The 17,110-nt window shown below is 27.6% G+C and overlaps 2 protein-coding genes and 1 non-coding gene across 3 annotated transcripts; 2 read left to right on the forward strand and 1 right to left on the reverse strand.

The window, feature by feature from the left end:
- Positions 1–2,946: 2,946 nt before the first annotated feature.
- On the forward strand, positions 2,947–4,359 carry LOC137824294 (zinc finger protein ZAT5). Its single transcript, XM_068629872.2, has one exon. The coding sequence runs from the start codon at positions 3,327–3,329 to the stop codon at positions 4,242–4,244; it is 918 nt and encodes a 305-aa protein (XP_068485973.1). The 5' UTR covers positions 2,947–3,326; the 3' UTR covers positions 4,245–4,359.
- A 4,062-nt stretch (positions 4,360–8,421) lies between these two features.
- TRNAV-UAC (transfer RNA valine (anticodon UAC)) lies at positions 8,422–8,494 on the forward strand. The gene has a single exon. It is a non-coding gene; the product is annotated as a tRNA-Val (tRNA).
- Positions 8,495–9,276: 782 nt separating this feature from the next.
- RPL9 (ribosomal protein L9) lies at positions 9,277–12,375 on the reverse strand. Its single transcript, XM_068625485.1, has 6 exons — positions 12,142–12,375; positions 11,844–11,971; positions 11,027–11,072; positions 10,616–10,713; positions 10,486–10,533; positions 9,277–9,698 (listed from the first exon to the last, which is right to left on the reverse strand). The coding sequence occupies exons 1-6, from the start codon at positions 12,289–12,291 to the stop codon at positions 9,578–9,580; spliced, it is 591 nt and encodes a 196-aa protein (XP_068481586.1). The 5' UTR covers positions 12,292–12,375; the 3' UTR covers positions 9,277–9,577.
- Between the last annotated feature and the right edge of the window lie 4,735 nt (positions 12,376–17,110).

Consider the following 17,110-nt stretch of genomic DNA (forward strand, 5'->3'; position numbering starts at 1 on the left):
CTTTCTTTGATTAGAATATTAAAGTTTGATTCAATTGTATTGTTCTTCCTTGCATTTGTCCAAAAAGTAATATCAATAACTACAACCAAACAAATAGGTCCAAAAAAAAAAAAATACAAAAAAAAGTTGTAAATGTGGCGGACTAGTGGAACTTAAAGGTAATTTAGATATGCATCCAAATTTAATGATAATGCCAACTCACCCTATGATGGGATGAGTTACTAATTTCAACTCATATAACCTTGGTGGGTCAGTCTAGCTCACCTCGCTTTTAGCTAGTCAATGGTGGATCGAACCAAAATGGGTCGGACTAACCCATTTTGTTACCCCTAATTTTGGGAACCAATTCTGGTAGCCAACCATTATGCCAATTGTGTTTTTTGGTTAGACAATCTATTATATTTTACAGATAACCTGTCTCTTCGGAACATCTTTTGTATAAGGGTTAGAACATCTCAAATATTCTATTTTAATATATTTGTTCATTCTTTCTTAAAAAACGCATATTTTTGAATTATTATTTAGTTATAAATTATTATTAAAATGAGAAAATTTGTGTAATCGCTCTATCTTTATTTATGAATTATAATTGTTCTCTTTTTTTTTCATAAAATTACTAATTTTCCAATTTCAATTTGTTTACTATAAGTAAGTTTGAACCATGTTTTGGAAAAAAATATCATGTCAATAGAAAAAAAAAGCGTATGTTCATTGATTAAATATATATATATATATATATATATATATATATATATATATAACGACAATAAAAAAATTGATAATAGAAGTATAATAGCATAAAACAATTATTTGAATATAGAAAAATATTTAAAATTAGAAAATTATTATTATTATTACCACTCTTGATATTTAGAAAAGTCATGACAATAAGTATAGAAAAGTCTCATACATTTGTATGAAGTTGTTTTATGGTAATGATATCACACAAAAAATACAGAAATTCAATTAAAAAAATTATTTTTTATGATTTTGAATACTACTTTATTCTTTCTAAGTCATTTAAATGTTAATGGAATACTATATTGTGGAACTTTGATGGTCTTTATTTATTGAATATTTTTTAAAAAAATATTTAAAATATTAATCGAATACTACAATATTTCTTAATAAAAATGTCTTCAAAAATATTTTGAAGTTCCAATTAAATACATCTTAAGCATACTTTTTTTTATGTTGTCATTTATTAAAAAATTAGTACGTGATATAAGTTTATTGACATTAACAATATCTATTCAAAAAGTCAGTTTTTTTTCTTTAATTTTTGTTATTTGACAATGAAAAATATTTATCCCCATACTATTTGGTTTTTATAATAGCAACAATTTTATTTTTTAGTTCTTATATTTAAAAACTGTAAGGAAAATTAGGCTCTGCATTATATTAAGAAGAAAGTAATTTAATGTTTTAAACTTTTTATATGATTAATAACAAAAGGAGATGTGGAAATACAAGCATAATATTAATATATATATATATATATATATATATATAAAGAATTGGAAAATAAAAGAGAAGTTACTATAATTTTTTTTATACTAGTCCAATTTACTTAAATTTAAATCAAATGGATTTTTTTTTTATATCTTTAGATATTCTTTGAATTTATTTTTAGTTATCAAACATTCTTCATTCATATTTTTAACTTATTTTTTTTAAACAATCTTACTTTTTGAATTTTTCATGGTATATTTTACTTCTAGCATCCCTTCTATAGACCAATACAAAATTCAATAACTTTCAAATAATCAATGTGAGACATACGCTTATCACGTTTTAACATAATATTTGTGTTTGTTTCTAGCCGACTCTAAAATATTTTCTTTTGTAGTAATTATTGTTAGTAAAGACGTTGTAGCTCAATGTAGATTTTGGCGGAAGATGAAGTTTAACCAAAAGAAATTATAAGGTAGGAACTCTCCTAAAGTTCTTAAGTCCTATATCTCTTTTTTATGTTACATGTGTTTTCCTTACTTCGTATAATATTTATTAACCCAACCCCATACTACTATATATACATAATGTCCTAATAGAATTATAAAATACAGTTTCACTCTTAAATAAAAAAACAAAATCCATACCTCTTCATCCCATTTTGTTAGGAATTTTACTTGGTTAGAAATTCAAATATAAGTTTGAATATAATATTTAGTAAAAATGAAAAAAAAAATTAACAGTATAAAAACAAAAAATACACACTTATTATCTTACATTTTTAAATTTGAGATCATAGAATTTGGTTGAAAGGCACCTCAATCCCTAATCATTATACTTGGATTAGTACTTTTTTTTCTTCAAACACACGAGAGATTAGAGAACTAAATTATGAAAGTTGACATGCTTTCGACGTGATGCAATCTGACTTTCCTTGAAGAGGTTAGTGTAAATAGTTGCCCTAAAGGTGTGAACAAAAGAGAGCGTTGAAACCGATTCTGAAACGTTAACGCCAACCTTTCTTTCTTTCTTTAACTCCTCCATGCTTTCGCTTCTTACTTTCTTTTTTTTCCTTTTTTCACTTTACAACTTACTTACTTATCAGTTCCATCAATCTCCTTCTCTAATTCCAACCTAACTTACTACTAAACCCAACTTTAACTCATACACTAAATATTAATCACACTCCTACTAATTAAACTCGCCATTAATTGCCAAATAAAAACGATCTTAATTAATCATGCAAGAATAATAATAGAACAAACATCACAACACAAGCCTTCACATTCCCAACATCATTATACTGAATACAATTTAAGAAAAGTCTGAGTTTTTATTTTAGTTTTTACCGTTATTACAAGAAAAAGAAATAGGTATAAAATCGTAGCCTATAGATAATAAAATAAAATATTAGTTCATAAAAGTAACACCCTGAGGCTGAGCTACGATGGTGTTATAAAGTAGAAGTGAAACAGAAAGCAAAAAAGTGTGGTCATGATGAAGGCGTAGAAAGAAGTGCTTAGAGAGGCGCGTGAAAAAGCTGAAAGAAGTTAGTTTTCTTGTTAGTAACACTTCGAAGGTTGGAAACGCAAGGAAGATTTTGGTGACAGACCACTTGGGTGTAGCTGTTATAAGACGGCTTCAACTTCTCTCTTGCCATTCACTACCAAATTTCACAGCACACAAATATATATATATATATATATATATATATATATATATATATGTTTATATCCACATAACCACTTCAATTCCATCACTACATCGTAATCACATTTCTCTCTCTTACCTTAAATGGTATTGTTTTACATATAAAACTGCTGTGTTGAGGCTTTGTTTCTCATCACTTGGGTTGTTTCAGTTTGGTGAGAGATATGGAGATGGAAGGGTTATATTCTAATTCTAATTCCAATTCCAATTCCAGTTCTACCCAGAGCAACATAGCCAAGGGCAAACGCACCAAAAGGATGAGGCTTTTGTCCCCTTCTGGTGTCGTCGTTGCTAGCACCGCCGCCACTGGAGTCACCGCCACTAGTTGCTCCAGTCCTAATTCCGGTGGCTCCTCCACCACCACTTACGAGAGCGAAGAGGAAGACATGGCAAATTGTTTGATTCTCTTGGCCCAGGGAGGGGAACCTCACCGTCATCAACCTCGCCATCACAAGCAACGAGTTGAAGATCATGGTCTTGGAGATTGTAACGGTGTCAAGACAGGAAAGGGTAACGGTAACACCACCAACACCGCCGCAACAACCGCGGTTAACACCAAAGTTGGGTTCTTTATTTATGAGTGCAAAACGTGTAACCGAACGTTCCCTTCGTTTCAAGCTCTCGGTGGACACAGGGCGAGTCACAAAAAGCCGAAACTCGTGGGTGAAGAGAAAAAAACACCACCCTCTCAATTGCAGCACATGTTTGTTACCAAGTATGATCGGTTCGAAGAGGATAACGTTAAAAGTGGTCCTCCAATTTCCCTTCAATTGGGTCATGGCAACAACAGCAAGGGTAAGATTCATGAATGTTCCATTTGTGGTTCTGAATTCTCATCAGGACAAGCATTGGGTGGACACATGAGGAGGCATAGGGCATCGACAAACACCAGCACTGTTGACACAAGTTCTAACACCGTCACCACCGCTGTCGCCGCCACTGTTTCGCCGCCGCGTAACATCTTGCAATTGGATCTTAACCTCCCGGCGCCGGAGGATGATATTCGGGAGGCCAAGTTTCAATTTCCCGTAACAACTCAGATGCTGGTTGGTACTCCGGCTTTGGTAGATTGTCTTTATTAGAGCAGGGTGGGGATTGGAATTACAAAGAATTATTATTTTGATATCAATGTGAATTATTAGTGTTATTTTTAATTTACAATTATTCGTAATTATCGATTTTTTTGGATTATTATTCCTAATTGGGTTTATTAATAATTGCCATTTTGATATATGTGATCGATCTACTTGTTCAAGTTGGAATACTTTGAGTAAGTAAGTGGTTAGTGTTGATGTGGTTGCCTTTCATTCACGAAAAGTGAGTGATAGTTCATAGGGCATCTTTTTTTATTTTATTTCTTTTTGAATTATTTATTATTTGGGTGTATTTGCAAGTTCTTGTTTGAGGGGATAATCGATGGCGATGTGCGAGAGAGAGTGCTTTGGCATTGCTAGCTAGGGTTTTGGTTTGGCAGCACCATGACCATAACCATAACCAAAAGTGGTGGATTAGGTTCCTTTACTTGTTTTGGATTTCATTACAATAAAGCTAAAACATCACTTTCTCACTCACACTCACTACCCATTCCCACTCCTTTCATTAATGAAGAGAATAAAGGATTTGTCAAAACTGCTTTGATAAATATGCCTCTACCATATGCATGCCCATCACCATGTATTTATCTTTCAATTTATATGGTTCCCACTCTCTCACTCACTATTATTTTTAAAAAATACACTAACGAATCAGCCAAATATCTTACCATATATGTTAATTTCATCCTCCCCACCACTTTATATAGTGATTAGTCGCTTTAAACTAATAGGTTTCACCTAATTAACAAACTAATTTGTTCACAATTTATAAACTCGATAAAATTTAGTTTAGTGACACCCCTTTTTAAATTTCAACATACGTATATATAATGATTAAGTAATAATTGGGTTTGAGATTGTCTTATGGAAGTTTTGAGCCCATACAAAGTTGATGCTCCCAAGAAAGATACTATTAACTTTGAAGCCACAAGTGCATTTGATTAGGACTTGTACGAATGGTCCACTGTTTAGAGTTGGACCCATCACCCACTGGTTAGTACTACTCTTTATACTCTTTTGTAGCTACAAACTTAACCATTATTTATGCAGTTCACATAACCAAAGATGAGAAAAGGACAGAAAGAGTGACAACAATTTCAGTTCCTCTCTTCCACGGAAAATAATATTGAGAAATACAAATAACGAAAGAGTGGGAGATAAAACTTGAATTAAGCAAAAAAGAGAGAGATGAAAGAAGAGTTTGAAGTGAGTTTGAGTGGGCACTTATCTAAAGTTAGTAATGTGCACGTTTTGGTGAAATGGTGGTAAGCGAAGCATGTGGACACGTACATTGCGTGAGGTGTCCGAATGCATAAGAAGATATCATTCATTGACATTAGCACATGTAGTTGGAGATGTTCCCTCCATGTCTTATAAATTAATCTAACCTCCCACTTTACATTTATATTTATAACCTCTACTTTATTTATCATATTACATTCTCAAATATCACAAACAATTACTTTGTTTGCTTTCTAAATTTCCCATTTTAATTTCTCTTTAATTCCTCCTCACGTAATTATTCAACATCTCATATGAATTAAAAATTAAAATATTTATAATATAAAAATAAGTACAAATTTTACTTTATAAATCGACTTTATAAGATTTAGTTAAATTTAAAGTTATTTTTTTAATATAGTATCATAGTTATTTTGATTCTATTTTAACAAAAGTCGAGTAGAGTATAAAGATTAAAATATTTCATAGTATATAAGTGAGGGTAAATTTCATGTTACAAACCCTAAACCCTAAATCCTAAATTTCATCCTACAGACCGATTTTATAAGACCAAATTAGACTTAGACTTAAATTACAATTTTTATATATATATAACTATATATATATGTTTCAACTATGTTTATATGAAGAAAGCTGTGATTTTTATTCTGTATGTGAGATAATTTCCCACAAAGAGATGATGGGGTTGTGTACAAATTTCACTTGACTACCTAACTTACTCCAAATTGGCCATCCTCAATTACCAGGCACGACAAGACATGACCGAGGTATATCTGCTGAGATGTCAATGTCCTTTTGATGAAAAAGAATGAGGAATTTAACTGAACTATATAGTGAATCATGCGTTGTGTGGGTGAGAAATTTTGGAGAAGATGTGTGTTGGTGTAGCATTGGTTCAAGGTTTTGGTGATGGAGACAAATGTCTCAAATGCATGAGTTGGTTTACTATGTGGCTTGTTCTGTCCATAACCAGAAAAGTAGGCATTTGGCCGGCCTTAAATTCTGTGTGTCGTTGCTAGCTAGCTAATCTTAAGTTAATTTCCACTCCACTAATCAATTGCTTAATCAATACCCTATTGCTGTTCAGTCTTGGCCATAAACAAGGTTTAGTTTCCAAATATCACAACCAAAACCATTCATTAATAAGATGCCAATTGGTGTTTGGTCTGCATCTTAATTGCCTTCTTTTTCATTAACTAATTAGTGGCATTTCATTTCACTCTTTGTGGAATATGTGCTAAAGATCCATTTCCTTGGGGTTTGGTTAGCTTTTACAAAAGGTAGTTTTACTAGAAGTGAGAATGACTGTTGAACAGATTTTGACATTGTTGACAAAATTATGGATATTAAGCTACTTTTCTTTCTCCATCTGTTTGATAAAAAAAAGAAGCCTTGTTAGGGTTAAGATATTTTGTGGCGGTAAAAATCATGTCGGTTGATTGAAGACAAATGGCATAATAAAAAATAGTTTGTAGGTGTTAAATGTACTGTGTTAAATGGACTTGTTTATTTTTGAATAATGATAATAATAATAATAGTGAGTTCATCCATTTCAAAATGTCCAAATTCAATACACCAATCTTTATTATCAAATGTTGAACGATTATACACGTTAAGTTTGGTAGAGGAGTTACTTGTAATTAAACCTTAAATTAGATTAGTCAATCCAATTAATTATGATGATTAAAAAAATCAAGCATTATGATTCCACTGGCTAATTTCAAGTTTAAAATTTGACTTAATTCAAAATTAAATAAAAAGGTCAAGAATAACTATACCAAAAGTAGACCACAAACTAAGTTTCATGTGAAGAAAATATTGAACTAAGGTTTAATACTTTTTTTATAATAATTCATAGTTAAATTCTTATATAAAAGCGTGTGTTTTTTTTTTTAAGTTATAGAGTCTTTTCGACATAAAAAGATTTTCTAGTAAAAATTTATCCTTTCCTTTCTTGGTTTTCATTCTTTTATTCTCTATTTATCATGCTATATTTACTCGCTTTTATTGCATTTTCCTGTTTTTTCTACACTCTTTTTTATGCATGTGCTCTTAAAACCATAAACGTTTAATTACATAAGAATTTGATTCGATCACTACATTGCTTGTCAAAGGGATTACGAAAAATCACCATCACCAGTAGCAAACCAATTTCCATGGTTTGTGGGCTAAAACTTATTAGTTTGTAAAAATGAAAAAAAAAACAACAACAGTGCTTACATTTAGCACTGGCTAAAAAGTAAATGTTATTTTTTAAAAAAAGTCATTTTTCCTTTAAAAAAACTGTTTTTTTTTCTGAAGAAGTATTAGTGATATATTTTAAATTATATTCTCTGACCTACTTTTATCATTGATTAAACTTTATTAAAAAATGTAAAATTATGAGTGTGTCAATCATTAAATTTTACAATTTTATGACATTTAATAAATTTTAATCAATAATAAATATGTATTTAGATTATTATTGATATCAAATTTATATATGACGTTAATTTTTTGATCCAAGTTTAATAGGATAGTATTACTAAAGTTAGTTACGACATTTGTTGGATTCAAAGTTCTATTACAATTTTATCTTTTAAAAATATATAAGAAATTTAGAGGAAAAAATAGTCGATTCTTAAAACGAGAATATATTGTTAGTATTTGTTTGCTTATATTTCAACTTTTTGAATGTATATTTTATGAGGATGAACACATGAATATTTCCTTTTAAGTTATATTTAGCTTTTCTTTTGTACACCTAATGTATTTATTATTGGTGTAGCCAATTAAGTTAATACAAAAATAATTTTTAAAAAACACATTATTCAGTTGTGCAATTGCAAGCTAAACTGGCGAATACAGTAAATCCATCTAATTTTGTTTTCAAATATCAAGAACTTTATATAATAAAATTTTAATTTAATATATAATCAATTAAGTTGCTGTGGTGTAGTGGTTATCACGTCAGTCTTACACACTGAAGGTCCCCAGTTCGATCCTGGGCAGCAACATTAAATTTATTTGTTTTTTCTCTTTTCATCTATTTTTTTTTGTTTTCTCTTCCTACTGTATTTGGAGTTTTATTTGTTTACCCATATTCTGAGTTCTATATTTTGATACTGTTGTCCAACTAAAATAGTATGACCAACTTTCAATAAGACTTTACTCAATAATTAGGGTTCTTATTTTCTAGTAAAACGAGCTGATTGGCTTGTAAATGACCAAACTAATGTTGTTCATGTTCCTTGCTCTAAACCACCTTAACTTTGAATAAAAAGAGTACACATTATCACATTAGTTTGTGAAACTAAAAATATCTTAAATAATCCTTAAAAATCTAATTTTCATTTTATTCTTTAAATTATGCTAAAATTATTGTTTTACCCTTATTTCTTTTAACCTCAGACAAATGTGATTGTCAATTTACACTTTGAACATTATTTTTTTCTTCATTTGAATAACTACTGTGATAGTGCCATCCAATAAATCGAAAAACCAACCAGATTGACCATTTACTCAAACAAATATATGGAATTTCAAAAGAAGTAAACAATTTTACAGGATGATCAGAACAACATAGACAATCGCATTGTCAATAAGAAGTTAACCCACTTATTCACTAAATGGCAATTTTCTACATGTTCGTTTATCTACTCCAACAGGAAAAACAGTTGAGTCTATCAGTGGCCTTTCCTCCACACTTGAATGTAAACATAATCATTGAATCAAGTGCAGAAAAACAAAAGGTTCATTTTATATTCCATTTTTCTGCACACACCAAACCAAGGAAAGATAAAAAAAAAAAATAGCCTTTACCACCAACAAAGTAGTGCATTACATTGTCCTAAAAATTCAATAAACATTCAAGAATGGGGTATGAACAAAAACAAAAATGTTCAAACAAGAAACAGTTCCCATTTTGGACCTATGACAAACTCTTTCTCATCCAAGAGTCAGGGCATGATTCCAAGATTACTGACTGCTTGAAGCTTGAATATTCATCATCATAAGATGGTTATGCACCTTGAACAAAGGGAAACTACTAGCTCCAAATTGTCCATTTAGCAAAGGAACTTCAGAACATATTAGTGATTTTAGTTGGCAGAAACATTCAACTTCACTCTAGCTGTAACTTCAGGGTGAAGCTTTAACTCTGCAATATATTCTCCTGTTTCCCTGATCTCTGGAAGATCAACAATTCTCTTGTCCAGCTCCCTAGAAATGAATCACAGGACAACATATCTTAAAGTAACTAATCAATCAGATTAAACAGATATGAAATAAATATTGGAAAAACAACTCATCTCCCCCCCCTTTTTTTAGCAGTGGAATGTACTTATATGATCTTTCCCAACTGATTCTCAAAAACTAGGAAGATCATTTCAAGTGTGAACATTGAACTAATTTACGACAAATCATACGTGCTCAAGTGATACCCCGTAAAAGGTAATCAAATAGCATATAAATGGAAGACAGCAACAAGTTTGGAATCAAGTAGAAAATTGTATAGATTGAGACACGTCAAATGAATTCATAGAATTATGCATGGATCGTTTACATAGATAAAGTTGGATTATATTGTATTTCTACTAGCAATTGGAAAGGGAAAAGAAAAAAGAAAATCACATGAAACATATTATGCATACACAGTCCAAAATAATATGAAATTTCCTAAGTTAGGCATCGGATATTGGATTACTATATCACAATTTCGGAAATTTGGGTCATATCTATAAATAAATTATATCAAATAGTTAATCCAAAACAATATCACAATAATAACCCTCAAAAATCAGAGAAAGCTCCAGAATCAAATGAAATAAATAATCATCTGCATTACTGAAATGAGAAACACCTTACTGAAGCCTGTCACAAAATTTAGAAACTCGGCGTATTTTAGCCACGTTAAAGAAAAGGAAAAATTGTGACTGTATAGTATAGTACTCAATCAGAGAACATCTATAATACTAACAAAATAAAAGAATTTTGGAAAAGATGGTACCTTTGAAGCTGTGCCTTGATTATGTCAACAAGATCTTGAGCAGTGACACTAAAAAGCATCCAAACATTAGACACAAAATCCATACAGGGACATAAATTGACTTCTCATAATTTCACAAGACAAATCTTACCTTCCAAAAATTTGTTTTCCTTTACCACCTTTACGCTTCACCTTGAAAGGCCCAACAGTTTCAAAAATTAGAGCAAGTTGCTCTGCCTCTTCTTTTACCTGCAGAAAGGTAAACACAGACAGCATATGTCTAAAACAATTGTGCATGAGGGAAAATACTTGTTAATAAATTCAGAAGATATCATGAAATTAGATGTGAATTTGCCTGGATGCAGATAACCAGATATTAAAAAGAAAGCGCTTAGTACCTGCATGCAAAATTTACAGGGATAACCATTGAAAGATGTGTATATTCGGTCATATAGAACTCTTTTTTACAAGTTTACAGCTCTTGATGCAAGGTTTTTTCACACGGAGCTTAACAGCATAGCATTCATTCCTAATGGGGATTGGGGAGAAAGGGAAAAATTACCCGTCTTTTCTCAGCCTCAATTCTTTCTTCTTCTATCTTCATTTCCCTGGAGAGAGAAGGTCAAAATGAAGAGTTCTAAACACAATGCAAAGTAAACTCAGTTCAAAACTTTGGCAAACATATTTTATTTTAACAGCACTTAGTGCACAAAGATAAAGCTAGCCCTAAATTTCCAAATATCATTTCTCTAAAAGAAACAGACAGAAAAAGTCTGAAACAAAGAAATCCACAAATTACTAAATAAAAGATGTTACACTCACAAACGCAAAATTTTATCATAAAAATGCCACAAAAGCAATCTCATGTGGAAGAGGACAACAAAATTTTCATTTGGCAATCCAAGATGACAACAGTTGTTATTGAACTAATACAGCAGGAACCACTTAAAGAAAAAAAAAAACATGAAAACCCTGTCCAACCCAAAACATCAAAGCTCTATGGATGAGATAAAACTAACTTCCTAAAAGTCATTACTAGAACAATTCTTAACTAAAAGTCATCTTTTTGTTGTTCTCCAATCAAATCCAGAAGGTTCTAAAATCGTGTTAGTCAGTATACACAAATAAATCACACTCAAACGACCTCTTATCTGAGACAGAATATTTCTCATGACACTACAATGACATATTCAGCACTCTCTGGAAACTTATCCAAGCATGAAGCAACCTACTGCTTGTTTAAAAACCATTATTTCTACTATGAACGGGTCACGTAAAAGGAAATTCTAAGCACTAGTTCAAAATATTGAAATGTGAAAAGAAATTTATAGATAAATTAGTGTGCCATCCAAGACCTAGGTGGTTTAATGACACATTACTTGAGTAGCTGGGGTGTAACAAGTTGTGCCTTTCCCAAAGGAAGCAGGAAATTTCTGTAAAAACCAGCCTTCACATCAAGAAGTTGCCCTTGCTTTCCCACATCAGCCACATCTTCCTTCAGAATAATCTGATTTCACAAATAACTAACCAAGTGAATATATAGTGCTGCAAAGTACAAATACATTACAAGCATACCCATTTGTTGTACAGCTACAAAATTCAAATTTGACACCCAAATTGTCGAAAAGCACGAAATTTTATTTATTCAATGTGTTAGAGCATGGAATTTTATGTAACCTTTCGAGTTTTCTTTGCCTTCTTTTGAGCGAAGACAAAAAAGTGCGCAGTTTTGTTGGGGAAGGGAATTGGAACCTTCGAGCCTCCGGTGAAGGTGTGGTGAAAGAGTGAAGAAGAGGTGGAGGAGAGAGAAGATAACGGTGACGCCATTGATGGTTTGAGAACAAGCACACAGTGTTCTGTTTTCTTATCTCTTGTCCACTGTTACGCGTCGTAAATTATAGAATGAGAACTTTTTAAAATTTTGAATTATTAAATTAAATGCAGTATGTAAGGTAAAATTATTCTTTATTCGATAAATAATTTACCTATTGTTTTTATAATTATTATTGTAAAAAATATATTTAAGGAATTTTTATAGTTGATATTATAAATCTTTGAGTTTAGTTTTTATACATTATGAATATAAAAAGTTTTATATGCTCAATTGATAAAAAAATATTATTAGTATAATTTTTAAAAAAATATTAAAATATCATAAAATTTACAGTATACAACAACGATTTTTTTTTATCGTCATATACAACAATTTATATAAATTAATCTCTTATAACTCAAATTACTGTACATTATTTATGGATATGCTTTCTAGCCTAAAAAGTTATCATATATGAAAAATAAACTCTTATTTGAATGTTGAAATTAATTCCCTACTACATAATTTTAATTGGTAGAATTATTTGTTGATTATTTCACAGAATTTTTAGAATTGTATAAGATTAAATCTGTTTTTTTTTATACTTTTCTTAAAATTTGATTTTTAGTCTCTATATTTAAAAAAAAAAAATAATGAGTCCTCAAACTTAAAAAGGAATACGCTAATTTAATCTTTTTATCATTTTTTGGGTTAAATTTAAATATAAAAAAATATTAATATCACATTAGGTAAAAAAAATTTCTTCTATCACATTTGTGAGAATAAAAAGTAGTCAGTTAAACATCAAATTTAAATATAGAAAATATTAAAATCACGTATTTTAAAAAAATAAAAACATGTTTAAAAACACTACAAGAAAAATCTAATTTATCTACGGACAAAATCCGTATGTAACAGCCAAAATCCGTAGGTAAATCAACATTACCTACGGATTACCCACGAAAAAAAATCCGAATGTAATGTTGGCGTCGGTAATTTACCTACGGATATTATGTCCGTAGGTAACGAAAACAACATTACCCACCAACTGCAATCCGTAGGTAATACCCACTGACTCCAAGTCCGTAGGTAATGTTAAAATACTTAATTTTTAAAATTATAATTATTATTTTATTTTTATTTTTAATTATTATTTACAAATATTTTTTTTTGTCAATTTTTATGAATTTTAATGATAATTATTATATATGCTATGACAATTATAATTAATGTTGGAACTCAACTGCAACAGGTGGGACTCGAAGCCAAGTCCCTTGAGATATGTCTATAGAAGTTTTAACCATTACACCAGTCAAGTTTTGTTGTCATGTTATGATTATTATTATATTTATAAGTATGATTATCAATATTAATATAATTAATAAAATAAAAATTAATAACATTCTTCATATATTTAATATCATCATTATTATTAATATTGCTTAATATTATTAAATATTATTAATATTATTAAATATTATTAATATTATTAATATTATTAAATATTAATAAATATTATTAATATTATTATTATTATTATTAATATTATTAAATATTATTAATATTATTAAATATTATTAATATTATTAAATATTATTAATATTATTAAATATTATTAATATTTTTAAATATTATTAATATTATTAAATATTATTAATATTATTAAATATTATTAATATTATTAAATATTATTAATATTATTAAATATTATTAATATTATTAAATATTATTAATATTATTAATATTATTAAATATTATTAATATTATTAAATATTATTAATATTATTAATATTATTAAATATTATTAATATTATTAAATATTATTAAATATTAATAATATTATTAAATATTATTAATATTATTAATATTATTAAATATTATTAAATATTATTAATATTATTAAATATTATTAATATTATTAAATATTATTAATATTATTAAATATTATTAATATTATTAAATATTATTAATATTATTAAATATTATTAATATTATTAAATATTATAAATATTATTAAATATTATTAATATTATTAATATTATTAAATATTATAAATATTATTAATATTATTAAATATTATAAATATTATTAATATTATTAATATTATTAAATATTATTAGTATTATTAATCATTATTAATATTATTAATATTATTAAATAATATTAATATTATTAAATATTATTAACTATTATTTATATTATTAAATATTATTAAATATTATTAATATTATTTAAATATGATTAATATTATAAATATTTATTAATATTATAAATAATGTTAATATTATTAATATTATGAAAATTTTTAATTTTATATATATTTTTATTAACACTATTTATATTATTAATGTTATTATTACTGATATTATTAATTTTATTATATTACTAATATCATTAATATTATTATTATTAATATAATACTATTTATATTATTTAAATTATTATATTAATATTAATAATATGTATAATAGTTGGTAGGTAATAGAGATCCGTAGGTAATAGTTGGTCGGAAATACTGAATTTACCTACGGATTCAGAATTCGTGGGTAATAGTTGGTAGGTAATGCTGAATTTACCTACGAATTCAGAATCTGTAGGTAATGTCCGTAGGTAATGTTGTTCGTAGGTAATATCCGTAGGTAATGCTGAATTTATCTACGGATTCAGATCCGTGGGTAAAAATCCGTGGGTAAAAATCCGTAAATAATACTGATTTTTTTTGTAGTGAAAGTATAAAAGTAAAAAATAAATAGTATAAAATATAGAAAACAAAACATATTTTTCCATCATCATTTCAGGTGACAAGTATATATCAACCCTGTTAGTCGTTTGTAATTAGAAAATTTTTAAATTAAAACTCAATTTAAAATTAGTTGGGCTAGATATATTTCCAACTCCATCCATATCCTTAAACCTTTTTCAAAAGATTTTATTTATTTATCTTAATTTAATGATATCTGTAGTTTAAAAAAATTGGAGCTTATTCCTCCAAAATTTAAAAAATATTTTAATTTCTAAAATCTAGAAAAAAATTATTTAAAAAACATTTCTCTCTTAAATTTAGTACTTGAGAACTAAAATCACATTTTTAAAATTTGAAAAACAAAAGTAAACTTTTTGAGAAATCAAAATTAAATTTTAGGGAAAAAAATAATTAAATTTTTTTTTTTTTTTTTATGAGAACGGTTATGAAGTATCCACTTTTGAATATATATTTTTTGTTAATAAAAGTTAACCAATAAAAGAATGTGTTAACAGAAGTGAGTTAGAAAATGTGTTAACAGAAGTGAGTTAGAAAATGTGTTCTCAACATTCCTCTCATTTTTTATTTCAACATACATACATATTATAATTAATATTTTATTTTTACAACTAGTAAAAATATAAATTAACTATTTTACTATTTAATCCATTTATATATTAATAATTAATTAATAAATTTTAAATTATATATTTTCATGATAATGTAATTTCATTTTTAATTTTAGTTCTTTCTTATTTATTAATTTTTATATATTATTTGAATTAAAATACTCAATAACTTAAAACGTAATATTTTTGTAAGACTTAAGTATAAGTAAAATTAATTAACTTTTACACCAATTAAAAAAAATCAATATCAAGATAAAAAATAGTCATTGTAAATAAAATGTCAAATTATTAAAAAGTATATTTGGAATAATATCCTTTAAGGGGGAGAGCACTTAATTCTTTTCCTTATAATTCTATCCTAAAGGAGTAATTTATTCTAAGAAATTTAAGAAAATAGGAATTGTAAAGAAAAATTAGAGATGATCTCATTGATTTTGCCACAAATTACATTGGATTTAAAAATTTTAAGTATGTATCTTTTTTACTCAACAACTAAAACTTGAATCTATATTATAAATTTTTTGCACAAATATGACAATAGTCAAGCTTGTAAAGTCCCTCATCCCCTCTCTCTCAATAATTTTCTCTCTTTGCTCAAATTCTCATCTCTATCCAAATTTGATTAAAAATATTTTTAATTGATCATAATTTCAAACACAGTAAGTTTTTTTTTATTCTAAAGATTTTTTTATTTTCTTTGTTTTCTTATGAATTTTCATCGATCGTAGTGAGAATATTTGAGAAAAGTAATCATCTCAACTTGGTTAAACTTATATTGAAATTTGGTTATGTTTGGATACTTTACACTTGGTCTCTAGATTTTGAATAATTATTTTGTCTGAGCTGAATCTTTCTTTGAAATAAGGAATTACAAGAAAAATTATTTATGTTTTTTTTTACAGAATCTTAAGATAGATAATTTAGATGCGAATGTGACTTGATTATAAGATTTTTATTTCTATGCACGAGTTGTATTTTGTTTGAAAATCGTTTGAATGTTGAAATTGAGTATTATTTGAGTTTAGACTTAAAAGATAATTGTTTTAAAACATTTTGAATGTATTTGATAATTGTATTTGCTAAACTAGTTTTGGCTAAAATTGCATGAGGTGGTTGATTTTATGATATTCCGCTCATGCAAAAATAGAATAAAAATTCAAGTCTTGTTTTGGATCTCATTTTCATTCAAAGGAAGAATTTTTTACTCAAGAGAAAATAACACTGCAATTCAACCCTCTCAGTTAGATTTAGGCTCAAACGAGAAAGTTTTCGCTCAAGCTAAAATATGTGCTCAAACTATTTCTTTTTTCTCTTCTTCTCTTTTAGTCTCTTAAATGGATTAAAGAATGTCATTAAAAATGAAAAAAATAAATATTAATTTTTGTATTTTTATTGATTTGAGGATTTGTGTAAATGAGTTATATTATAAAATAATGCTTATTGAAAATATTGTGAAATTTG

This window comes from Phaseolus vulgaris, chromosome 11, assembly GCF_051622355.1.
Source record: "Phaseolus vulgaris cultivar YP4 chromosome 11, ASM5162235v1, whole genome shotgun sequence".
NCBI classification, from domain to species: domain Eukaryota; kingdom Viridiplantae; phylum Streptophyta; class Magnoliopsida; order Fabales; family Fabaceae; genus Phaseolus; species Phaseolus vulgaris.